Raw genomic sequence first — 12,458 nt, 5'->3', positions numbered from 1 at the left:
TCAACCAAATGCTATCATGACCGGACGAGGTTCGACGGAGTTTGGTGATGAAGTCCATCGCCATACTCTCCCATTTCCAAACCGGAATTTCTGGTTGTTCAGGTAAGCCCGAAGGACGTTGATGTTCGGCCTTCACCTTGGAACACGTGAGACATTTGGATACGTAAGTCGCGATGTCTTTCTTCATACCCAACCACCAATATGATACACGAAGGTCTTGGTACATCTTGTCGGCACCGTGGTGAACAGAGTATCAAGACTTGTGTGCCTCTTTCATCAAGAGGTCATGGATGTTGTTGCGGTTCGGATCCCAAATACGATCGAGGTAGTAAAGAATACCGTTGGGTTTGGTTACGAGTTGGCTTTCGGCACCGCACTTCATCTCACCATACAAATTGTTTTCATTGACGGATGAGTATTGAGCCTCACGAATATGATTTTGAATGTCGTTTTGGAGCAGGAATCAACAAATATCTTCACATGAGTTTTTCGACTAAGGGCATCAGCCACGACATTCGCTTTACCGGGGTGCCTCCCTAGTGGTTTCAAGCGGCGTTTCATAGGCAGAAGCGGTCGTTGTTGTACCGGGGGGGGGGGGGGTACATAACCTAGTTTGCCCTCTCATTGGCCTCGTCCCAAGTTAGGACCCACAGGTCACTGAGGGGGGCAAGGTCCAGCCGACCCGGTTGAAGCGCGCGAAGATCATTGGCATGCATATCAAGCATGATTATGATGTTGTATCGGCCTTCGATTTCGCGACTACGAGGATGCCGTTTTTGTCCTTGCCCCCTGCCACTCGAGTTACCGGCGGAGAGCCTGAGCCTGCCACACCAGCAGGTGATGTTGATGACGATGCTGATGCTAACGATCACGCCAAGCATGTGGTCGCTCAGGTCGACCGAGAGCTCTCTCCGTCGCCACTAGTGCCACCGCCACAAGGGGTGCCTCAGTACCCTCAGCATGTCGTGTATAACAAGTTGCTTCTAGTTGTCCCGCTTGCGTTACAGCAGATGGAGGATCGGTTACAGGCGCGGATTAACACCCACCACACCCGTACTGAGGCCCTTTTCTTACGGGTCATACAAGCCTATATTCAGTAGACTCGGGATCGTGGTCGGAGCACCCTACCGATGCCGACGTTGCCACCATGACCGGGTCAGGAATGCACCACTCAGGACCCGGGGCCTTCGGGCACCTCTCAGGATCCTCAGGGTCCCGATCCGACGCTTTACTGTAGTGTGTTATTTATTTTTTTTTTTTTTGTATTTGACTTCTTATGTATTTTGTATTATGTCATGTATAAACAAATGAATTATATAGTTAATTTTGCAACTTTCAGTTTATTTATATTTGTAATGTTTATGTACAATATTTAGATCCGATGGTTTGATTATGTAAAATAAACAGTTATAACGCGTCACGATACGGTACGATATGACACAACACGATATGATATGACACGATAAAAATATATAACAAAATACATATACGATAGAGAGCGAAGATAATCATACAAGATACAAATACGAATATTAAGACACGTCACGAATAAAAATATAATACAAAATACAAATACGATACGGAGCGATAAATTATCTTACAAATAAGATACGTCAAGTAACGATATAAATATATAGCAAATTACAAAACATATAAAAAAATAAACAACAACACACTTCAAGAAACACACTTAAAACACCAACTTTCACCTCAAAAAAAGCTAGGGTATAATAGAGATCGTATAGCCCTATACGATCCATATTAAAATGTCAAAATGTGAGAATAAATTCAGCGGTGCGCGAATATAATCCCCTTTTCTATCGACTTCGTACATAAATTGTACTTTTTATTGATAGTGACCTATATATGTAACTTTCTATAACTTTTTTTACATAATAAACAATAACATTTCTATTTATTAAAGCATGCATATAACAATATATATTATTTTTATAAGTGATCTTACTCATCATTGTCAACGATGTATCACTAGTATTTTCAATTTTGCACGGTGAGGGAATACGTTCGTGATCCAATCTCTTTTTCTTCCTCTTTAGACCGTGGGGTATGGTGGGGCTTGGGTTAGGCATTTGGTGACGTGTCTGCAGAGCCAGCCCACTGCCAAGTTACGTGTCCGTGGGGTATGGCGGGGCGTGGGTTGGGTGCACCGCGTGGCATAAATGTTTTTTTTTTAAATACAAAAAATTTATAAAAAATCACACAACATTTATAAAAAAACCTACAACTTCATTAAAATTTTAAAAATTACATAATCCTAAAAATTACATAATTTCTAAAAATTACAAAATAAAAAAACCCAGAGCGTTAAAAAAATTTCAAAAAGGTCGATCTTGTCGAACGCCTTGTTTTCCTTGCCTCGAAACTCTATGTTCGCCACCGCCACCCGGTCCTCGTGGCTTAACTCGCCACCGGGAACCGCATCGTAGTAAGCCTTGAAACGCTCGAGCTTGGGCCGTAGCTCGCACCATTTATGTTGGCACGTGTTGAGGTTGTGGCGGTCGTTACCGACGTTATGTCGGTAGGCCGCGAATGCTTCCGCCCAATATTTTGTTTGGCCCGGTGGCCGCCCCTTCATAGCGTCGACGACGCTAGTTACGAGTGTCATTTCTTCTTGACGGGTCCAGGATGCCATTTCTTCTTGGGTTCGTGGGATGGGGGGGACCAGCGGGGTAGCGGGTTCAAGACAGTGGGTGTAGCCGGTGGGGTTTTTGGTTCGTGGGATGGGGAACCGGTGGGGTTGGGGTTGCAATATATAGGGCCTTTGGGGGACCCGGGTGACGGTTATAAAAGATGGGGGGATGGGGGGGACCAGTTTGAATTTTAAATTTCAAAATTTTAAAACAATCGCCTGACGTGGCGGCCTGACGTGGCGGGTGACCCAATGAGAATAAGCCAGCTCGCTTCGCCATACCGCCCCACGCCCGGCTTGAAAGCCAAACCCCAAATGGCCACGCCACAACCCAAGCCCACCCGGGATGGTGACTTGGGCATTTTCCCCCAACCCACACCCAAACTCCCGCCCCATACCCCACGGCCTTAGAAAACTATAATAAAAAAGTGTTTGTGGTATTACCCGTCCACAGAGATACCAATTTGTAACAGTTACAAATCTAGACCCAAAAAGCAAAAAGCAAGGGTATCCTAAAGAAAAAAATTAAACCATACGTTCAATCAATAATGAAAGAAAAGAAAATGCTTTTATACTCTATGAATTTGCTAATATTTCACCTTTAATTATCAACTTTTTAAAAATTACATGTGTTTTCCATGTGGTTTCCTCAGTAGTTACTCGAATGGTCTTTGAGTGAATGGTCGTTAAGTAATTGCATATGAAGTTAATAAAATACCCCTTTATATTAACAAAATAAATAAACTACAATAAAAAAATATGTGAGACCCACCCATCATCTTATCTTCTTCAACCTACACCCACCAACCACCATCTTCAACCCCTCCACCATTGCGGTCCAAGCACTCTTTAGAACTCCAGCCGCCACCACCTCATCACCACTACACTGTCATATTCCTCCATTCAAAACCATTTTAACTTGGAACCATTTTATTTTAACTCTGTGTGAACTAAATCAAGTTCATTGCATTCAAAATTAAATTCAAAGGAAACCGATTTATTTCAAATCTATGAACTAAATGGCAATGGGTTGGGTATGGTTAATCACATGTCCATACCCGGTTGTAAAATCTTGTCTCATATCTGACCCATTACCCGGACTTCTATCAAGTGGCGAAGGTTGAGATTTCCGACTACGGGGTCGAAGACGTATATACCAAAATTTTCTATAAAACCGGGGGTCAACGTATGTACCTAAAAATTTATATACGAAAACTACAGACACTACTGAGTGAAAAGTTCCGAGGGGTCGATCCCCCCCCCCCCCCCACAAAGCTACACCCTTGCTTCTATCAATGTCATCATTTTCTTACATATTATCATTAACAACATTTGTACTTCTATCAAAATTTGAACTTTTATCAACTTCATTGTCATCAATTTTTAGAATTTTCTTTTGAAAACTTTCCCAATTAGAACATGTTGATAATATGGTTTCATATTCATGTTGCAACTTTCAAAAACTCAAGAAGACAAGTCCCCTAATTTAAAATTAACAAGAAAAGTATAAGTTTAATTTTGCAAAACAACAGTCAACAGTGGGCAGCGTCACTTCAGTTTTGTTTATATTAAATTGGTTATAGTCTGAGGCTTAGGCTAAATAGGCTATTTTAATCAATATTCAATTGGGCTTTAGTTAAAATGTTAAATGAATATGAGAGAATGATTATTGGGCTTTGAATTAAATGCGAGTTATTTTTACTTTGATATAAATTTGGGCTTATTATTAAATTTAAGTATTTTTTTTTCTCAGAGTTATCCTCGTATTTGCTCATAAATATCCTTCGTACGTATAAAATGGGACAAAATGCACTTGAAAACAAACTTGAGGGACAGCACCTGCACTGATCGGCACCCTCTAAATCTGCCTCTGATTCGTGAAGGGTGTACCTAAAGATAACTCTTTTAATAAATGACTTAACTTAAACATAAGAGGACAAGGGGCGGTCAGTTATTTTTCCGTGATGGCCCTTGAGCACGTGTGGAAGAAACAAAATGTCCACCGCCAGTCATTTGTTCAACGAGTGATAGCAGCACGTGTTCGATTTCCGTTATTTTTATAACGCGTGAAAAATGATGGATGTGAGGGGGTGTGAGGGTTTATTGTTAGGTGTTGTGAGTGATGACCATTGCCACTAAAAAAGGATGTGAGTGATAAAATAGTGGCTGATGACATGGCAGGAGTTGATTGGATGCTTGTGAGTGATAGAATTCTATCACTAGTGACCACCCCCACCCCCTTAACACATTCAAAAGTGTTAACCAATTTAAGGGTTTTTACAAAAGCTCGTATCTAAAATTATGAGATTATAGTCTAGAAACATGTTAAGACAAATTAAACATTCGTCAAATGTTTCTATTATTATTATCATTATTTTGTTTTGTTTGTCAAAATATGCATCTTTTCCTCATCCATTATTGAAGACGTACGCATGTTGGGTTTTACCATCATACTACGACTTTCAACTTTGCCCGGTAAGCGGTGGGTACTACAAAAATAAGAATTTCTTTTTTTTAATATGTATGAAAGCATTTATAACTTGTCACAACATATTGATAACCTGTTATAAATAGGTGCACTTGAACAACACTAGCATACAACCACTAAAACCTCAAGCAATGGAGCTTTTCACAATCTTCTCCATTGTTGTTTCTTCCCTAATTCTCTTCACTTTTTGGTCACTTAAGGTTCCAAAAAACCTGCCACCCGGTCCTCCAAAGCTCCCGATTATCGGAAACATACATCTACTCGATAAAATAGCCCCCCACCGAAACCTTAGAAACTTGGCTAGGAAATATGGTCCCATCATGCATTTACGGCTCGGGCAAGTGTCTACCGTGGTCATATCCTCACCACGGTTAGCCCACGAGATCATGAAGACCCAAGATCTCAGCTTTGCGGACAGACCCACAACCACAACATCTCAAATATTCTTTTATAAAGCTTCAAATATTGCATGGGCTCGTTATGGGAATTACTGGAGACAGATGAAGAAGATTTGTACTTTAGAGCTCCTCAGTGCCAAAAAAAGCCGATCGTTTTTCTATATTCGAGAGGAGGAGCTTACTCGTACTTATAAGTTTCTTGATTTTTCTTCTGGTACACCTATCACTCTTAGGGATACAATCCAAGAGATGGTTAATAATGTGGTTAGCAGGGCTACGTTAGGCGATGTTAGCGAAGACCGACAGTTTATTATCGATTCTACGTATACTATGTTGAAGTCATTCAACTCTTTTAATTTGTTCAATTATTATCCTAGTTTGAGTTTTATCAATGTCATTTCTGGGAAGCAAGCTCAGTGGTTGAAGATGCACAAGGAAGTTGATGTTATCTTGGAAAAAATCTTGAGGGAACACAGAAGTAGACCACGTGGCAAAAATGATCATGAAGATCTTGTTGATGTCCTTATAAGGATCAAAGAGACCGGTGATCTAGATATGGCCATTACTGATGACAATATCAAAGCAATCATTCTTGTAAGTACATTTTAGTGGTTCTTTCAGGGCCCAAACTTTAAAAAAAAAAACATATTTATGGTTTATATAAACTTATTCTAAAACAAAAAAAAATCTATAAACTCATTGATTTAACCCAATTACAAACTTAATACTTTAAACCTAATTAAAATAGATCATTTTCTACGGTAATTTTGTTTATCATCCATTATCGTCCCATTATTGACATTTTATATATATATCACACGCTTATATATAATCGATGATAATTTTGTATATCATCCATTATCGTCCTATCATTTTCTACGATAATTTTGTTTATCATCCATTACGAGCTCATTCTTTAGTTACACAGGACATCGGAATTCTCAGAGACGACCTTGCATTTTAGTTTTATTAAGATTAGTGGTGGTAGAGTACAACTTTTTAGTTGGTTTCTCTTCTCTCTTGGTTACAATTATGGGGTCCAGCTCATGTTTTTATTTTAAAAAAAAATATATATAATATCATACATATATAAAATCTAAAAAATTCTGTTGAACGGGGCTAGCAGACTCTCTTGACCTTCTTGGTTCCGCCATTGGGTGGTGAGAATTTACATTCTATCTTTACAAATGTTTTGTATTAATCCAGGAAATGTTGACTGCGGGGACAAGTTCGTCTTCAATGACAATCGAATGGGCATTTACTGAAATGATGAGGAACCCGAAGATAATGAAGAAAGCGCAAACGGAAGTGAGATCAGTGGTGAAGGGCGATAGAGTCACGGAGGCCGACATACAAAATTTGGATTACACAAAGTTGGTAATAAAGGAAACATTGAGGTTGCATGGTGTGCCTATTTTGGTTCCTAGAGAGAACCAGGAGGATTGTGTTGTCAATGGATATGATATTCCAGCCAAGACTAGGTTACTTGTAAACGCTTGGGCATGCGCAACAGACCCCGACAGTTGGGAAGATCCTGATAGCTTCATACCCGAGCGATTTGAAAACAATTCGATTGGTTATTCGGGTGCTGACTTCGAGTTCATTCCGTTTGGTGCTGGCAGGAGAATATGCCCGGGTATGAACTTTGGGATGGGTACGGTTGAATATGTTGTTGCTAATTTGTTGCTGCATTATGACTGGAAGCTTCCTGATGGAATGAAACCTCATGATATTGATATGAGAGAAATTACTGGGATATCTACACTGCCTATACATCCGTTAAAGATTGTCCCTATCTCCCTGTCAAAGTAAAACTAGAAAGAAGTCATGATAATAATGGGATGGAATGAAGGCTGAATTTTGTAACATTAATATTGTTGTTTACTGTATTGTTATTGTATCAAGTGTTTGTTTTCTTCGTGTTTTACAAGAATAATACACGTTGGTCAACGTTTAATGCCTAATTTGCTTGAAACTGTTTGTTAAAATAACTTGTGTTTGTAAAATAAAGAAAATTACTTATGACCATTGGCAGACGCACGTAGAAACCATGGGGAGCGCAACCATAAAAAAAAAATAGTTTATTAATTTATATGTCAAAATCCCAATGACCTCACACAAAAGTTTAGTTAAATCCCCGGTCATTAATCATAAAAAATAAAAAAATAAAAATCTTGGGTTCACCATCGTTTATTATCTCTTTTAAATAGTTTATTGATTTATACGTCAAAATCCCAATGACCTCACACAAAAGTTTAGTTAAGTCTCCGGTCGTTAATCATAAAAAATAAGAAAATAAAAATCTTGGATGCACCATTGTTTAGTATCTCTTTTAAAATGCTTATTGGGAAACAATTATTTCCAATGGATAATCGATTATTTGATTGGTCTAACTGGCTTCCAAAGAAAGTAAACTTATTTGGATTGATTAAATTCCATCCATGGTGACACTTGCCGAAAGAAATATCTTCGTATCGTCTATGGTATGTGATGTTTGCGGTTTGGCTTTGGAGTCTTTTGATCATATACTCATCGCGTGTTCGGGTAGCAGAGATGGTTTGGAAAGAGGTGCAAGAGTGCCGCGGGGGGGGGGGGGGGGGGGGGCGAACTTTTCGCTCAGTAGTGTAATATATGTGGTTTTTGTATAGAAATTTCTGGGTATATACGTTTCGAACCCTTCTTCGGAAATCTCAAGTTTCGCCACTGCAGGAGTTGTGTCGGGTTTTCTAGTGGTTAAAGGTGCTTCCGTAAAAGAGAGGCGTCATTTTCAATAAAAGTATTAAAGCATTGTATTGGTTACGTTATTGGCACTTTGGAAAGCAAAGAATGAGATAGGGTGTTCAACAATGGCAAAAGGTCGATGGAGAAAATAGTTGAGCTCTTGAGGAGTTATTTTGGCTGGCTTAAGAATAGAGCTAAATTCGGCAGCTTAGATTGAAAATAACTTGGTGTAATTATGAAGTTACTTTGTAATGTGTTTTGTTTCTTTCTAGCATCTTTGATAGATCGATATTAATAAAATATGCTTTGCCGTTAAAAAAAATTATAAAATTTTAAAGAGAATCTCTAGTAGACGTCATTGGTCAAATGACATGTCCACTTTTGAATATTCCCCATGTTAGTCCAACTTTTCACTTATTTTTCCTTCACCGATCTCTCGTTAAAAAAAACTCAATGGAGTAAAGTTTGTTTTTTCAAATTACAAACAGATGTTTTAGGCCTTTTAATCAGAACGACGATATGAGTCAATTGATATAAAACTTATCTCGAAACGGTGCTTCAATTTGGGTGTTTAAACTTCTAATCAACAAAAATCAATTCGTTTGGAGCACTGTTTCGAGTTAAGTTTTACATCAATTGACTCGTATCTTCGTTCTGATCAAAAGCCCTAAAACATTTGTTTCTAATCGACTCGTTAAGTTTTTTTAACGGATGTCGGTGTAAGAAAAATAGGTGAAAAATTGGACTGGGATGGAAAACATTCAAAAGTAGGACTGTCAATGGCCAATGACGACTAACAGGGATTATTACAAGCCAATTTCCCTATTTTAAATAACAAACTTATTAATTGATTAAAGTTAGAAATTGTTAAGCTTAAATGTAGGGCTGACAATTCTGACACGAACCTACACGAAGTTATCATGTTTCGTGTTTGACCTTAACAGGTTTCGTGTCTAAACAGGTTAAAACTCGTTAACCTGTTAAGACCCGTTAAGTACATGTTAATAATTAAAATTAAAAAATATTATATGTGAGTGTGGACATAGGGTCACTAGTCGTGGTTTTTCCATGTCAATAGTGTATAACATGATAGTACACATGTGTATAATACACGGTCTAGTGCATAATACATGTGCATAATACACGGTATTTACATGTCAATAGTGTATGACATGAGCTCTTCGGGCTTGGAACCCTAAACCATTGTTGTCTTTGTTTTTTTGAATTAATTTTTTTTACTGTAATTTGGCAGAGTCGGTTGCTAGCAATGTTTACGAAACGCCAAATGGGACTAGGTACTGGACACCCATTGTCCCCCATGGAGTCAAACCGTTTTTGAAAGCTAGATTTAATACGATTGAACAAGCAATTGCAATGTACGAGGAGTACGCACAACTTGCTGGATTTGGAACCCGTTTGGGTACTTCGAAAAAAGTAAAAATAGGCAAAGAGATAATTACGACTCGGCGATACATTTTATGCTCAAGGGCACCAGTGAACAAACATAAACATAAAGAAACTAACCCTGATGATATTGACTCAACTTCACCATCGCGCCGTTCCAATGTTAAAGTTACAAATTGTAAGGCATGTGTGAAGTTTCGTCGTATAAAAAAGTCAACTGATTATGAAATCTATGGTTTTGTTGAACAACACAACCATGGGTTTACCTCTCCCGAGAATCTTGACTTATCACTAAAGCGAAGAAAGCTTGATTTTTCTACACAAGAGTTCATAGCAAAGTGCCGCAATGCTAATCTTGGCCCTACCAAATCCCACAAGGTACATGTTGCAATAAAAGGTGGTCACCATAATGTTCACGGTACCGTTGTGGACTACAAAAATTGTGGCCGTGACATTCGAGATTTTATTGGCGATAGAGACGCCCAAATGATAATTGACAAGTTCAAAGCTCGAAGCGAAAATAAAGTTAATTACAGTTTTGATACCCATATTGATGATATGGAACTTCAGTTAATTTTTTGGTGCGATGGCGTTTCTAAACTAAACTACGAAGCGTTCGGTGATGTTTTGGCGTTCGACGCAACGTATCATACAAATATGTGAGTTCTTAAAAATCTCATTTATGAATTTCTAACACTTGCTGGTTATCAGTTACAGTTGATAACTTTTTTTCCAAACAGGTACGATATGATTTTTGTGCCTTTCACTGGAGTTGACCATCATAAAAAGTGCACAATATTTGGGGCTGGGTTGTTACATAATGAGACTATTGAATCATACACATGGCTACTCCAAAAATTTCTTCAAGCACACAATGGAAAACAGCCACTCTTGATATTAACTGATCAGGATTGTGCTATGAAACAAGCTGTCGCCAACGTATTTGACAAGTCCATCCACAGACTATGTATGTGGCACATTATTCAAAAGTTGCCAGCAAAGGTATTTGCTACAAACATGTCTACAGCATAATGCCCTTACTTTTTACACATAGTTTTACATATGGCATTTTTAACTACTTGTACACATGTGTATTATTAGCTATAACTCTTATCTACACGTGTGTACATCGAAGTTTTACAATAGTGATATCGTTTTTTTTCTTTATTTTCTAGATCAAGGGTAACGACAAAAGGAACGCGGAAATCAAGAAAAAATTCCACAAACTAGTATGGAATGTTTACATCAAACCAGAAACATTTGAAAAGAGATGGCATTTACTTATTGCTGAGTACGGTTTGCAAGAGCATTCTTGGTTGACTGAGATGTATTTGATTCGTGAACAGTGGATCCCAGGATATTTTCGCGAAATACCTATGTGTACGTTAATGAAGACTACTTCTAGGTGCGAAAGCACTAACCACTTGTTCAAATCAAACTCTAGTCCACACAATACGTTGGTACAGTTTATGTTGTGCTACGATACGTCCGTCGATGGGTTACGAAATGACCAACGTGAACTCTCTTATCAAACAGACACCACTAATCCAGAATACAAAACTAAATGGCCGATCGAACGTCATGCAAACGCAATTTATACTAGAAAGGTATTCTTCGATGTCCAAAAGGAAATTGTCAATGGTAAGGAGAATAGCTACATTGCTGAACGATCAATCTCAGATGGAGTAAACTGTTTCCTGATTGCTCACCAAGATCAAACATCAGAAGTTTTAAATGAGTTCAAGGTTAGCAACTAACACTTACAATATACTTTTTATTTAATACATTTTTTCCAGCAATTCACCCTTAAATTGCAGGTCACGTTTAACAAAGAAGATCTATCAGTTACCTGCAAGTGTATGGGATTTACCCGAAATGGATATCTATGTCGTCATGTGTTCTGCGTACTTGGCCATCATAACATACATAAGATTCCAACTCAATATATTCACCCAAGATGGAGGAGAGATGCTATTCCTAGCAGTGTGTATAGCATTGACAACAGGTTATCTATTGATCAAAGCAGTAGCGGAAGATTATGGCGCAACATATTAGATAATTTGGAAATGTGTAGAGACAGAGTGAGAGGCAAGATTGATAAATTAGAGGAACTCGATGCAGAAGTACAAGCATTAAAAGATAGGATCTTTGCAGAAGTTCCATATGATCCGGAAATTAATAAGAAGGATGTCGTCTACCAGGAAATTCTGTCGCATGCCATACCAGAGGCGCTCTCGTGTACTGCACCGAAGAAAATCCGTAACAAAGGCTGTGGTAAGCATAAACGACAGGTTGGCGCAAAGGAAATAGCAATAAAGAAATTCAAAAAAAAAGAGAAGAAAATGTAGTATTTGTGGGAAACGGGTAAGGAAGCATGATAAAAGGAATTGTCCAACTAAAAAAGGTAAACCAACGAAGGATGATTCATCTACCGAAGAAGTTGACGAGGAAGAAGACGATGACCATTATGAGTACGACGAAGAAAATGAAAACAGTACTGACGGTGAAGGAAACGAAACCGGTACTGATAGCGAAGGAAACGAAACCGGTACTAATGGTGAAGATAACGATAGCGACAGCTAGAAATTTTCTTGAACTTACAAACATTTTTGAAAACAATTTGTTAAACCTTTTATTTGTATTGTTTTTTTATTTTTATTTTAGTGTTTGATAATTTGTTATTGCGCTCGATGCAAACTTGTTATTGACTTTGTTTGATGCATAATAAGTGTTTTCGTGTTTGTTTGATGCATATTTGTTATTGACTTTCTTTTGATGCATAATACCACCTGCAATC

At 38.3% G+C, this 12,458-nt stretch overlaps 2 protein-coding genes across 2 annotated transcripts; both read left to right on the top strand.

Annotated features, from left to right (window-relative positions):
* Positions 1 to 5,235: 5,235 nt before the first annotated feature.
* Positions 5,236 to 7,500, top strand: LOC110937293 (germacrene A acid 8-beta-hydroxylase-like). Its single transcript, XM_022179688.2, has 2 exons — positions 5,236 to 6,130; positions 6,743 to 7,500. The coding sequence occupies exons 1-2, from the start codon at positions 5,270 to 5,272 to the stop codon at positions 7,346 to 7,348; spliced, it is 1,467 nt and encodes a 488-aa protein (XP_022035380.1). The 5' UTR covers positions 5,236 to 5,269; the 3' UTR covers positions 7,349 to 7,500.
* A 477-nt stretch (positions 7,501 to 7,977) lies between these two features.
* Positions 7,978 to 12,244, top strand: LOC110933912 (protein FAR1-RELATED SEQUENCE 5-like). The gene is made up of 6 exons (XM_022177112.1): positions 7,978 to 8,104; positions 9,510 to 10,320; positions 10,402 to 10,663; positions 10,837 to 11,406; positions 11,458 to 11,935; positions 12,066 to 12,244. The coding sequence occupies exons 1-6, from the start codon at positions 7,978 to 7,980 to the stop codon at positions 12,242 to 12,244; spliced, it is 2,427 nt and encodes an 808-aa protein (XP_022032804.1).
* Positions 12,245 to 12,458: the final 214 nt, after the last annotated feature.

Source organism: Helianthus annuus, chromosome 4 (genome assembly GCF_002127325.2).
Source record: "Helianthus annuus cultivar XRQ/B chromosome 4, HanXRQr2.0-SUNRISE, whole genome shotgun sequence".
Lineage (NCBI taxonomy): Eukaryota > Viridiplantae > Streptophyta > Magnoliopsida > Asterales > Asteraceae > Helianthus > Helianthus annuus.
The sequence above is the reverse complement of the archived record's forward strand: the minus strand, read 5'-3'. Positions and strand labels throughout refer to the sequence as shown.

Bases quoted from the DNA above. Each gene is read 5' to 3' on its own strand.
- LOC110937293 (XM_022179688.2), top strand. From the start codon at position 5,270: ATGGAGCTTTTCACAATCTTCTCCATTGTTGTTTCTTCCCTAATTCTC. The intron at 6,131-6,742 runs GTAAGTACATTT...GTATTAATCCAG, and splicing joins ATATCAAAGCAATCATTCTT to GAAATGTTGACTGCGGGGAC.
- LOC110933912 (XM_022177112.1), top strand. From the start codon at position 7,978: ATGGTGACACTTGCCGAAAGAAATATCTTCGTATCGTCTATGGTATGT. The intron at 10,321-10,401 runs GTGAGTTCTTAA...TTTTCCAAACAG, and splicing joins GCAACGTATCATACAAATAT to GTACGATATGATTTTTGTGC. The intron at 11,936-12,065 runs GTAAGCATAAAC...CAACTAAAAAAG, and splicing joins AATCCGTAACAAAGGCTGTG to GTAAACCAACGAAGGATGAT.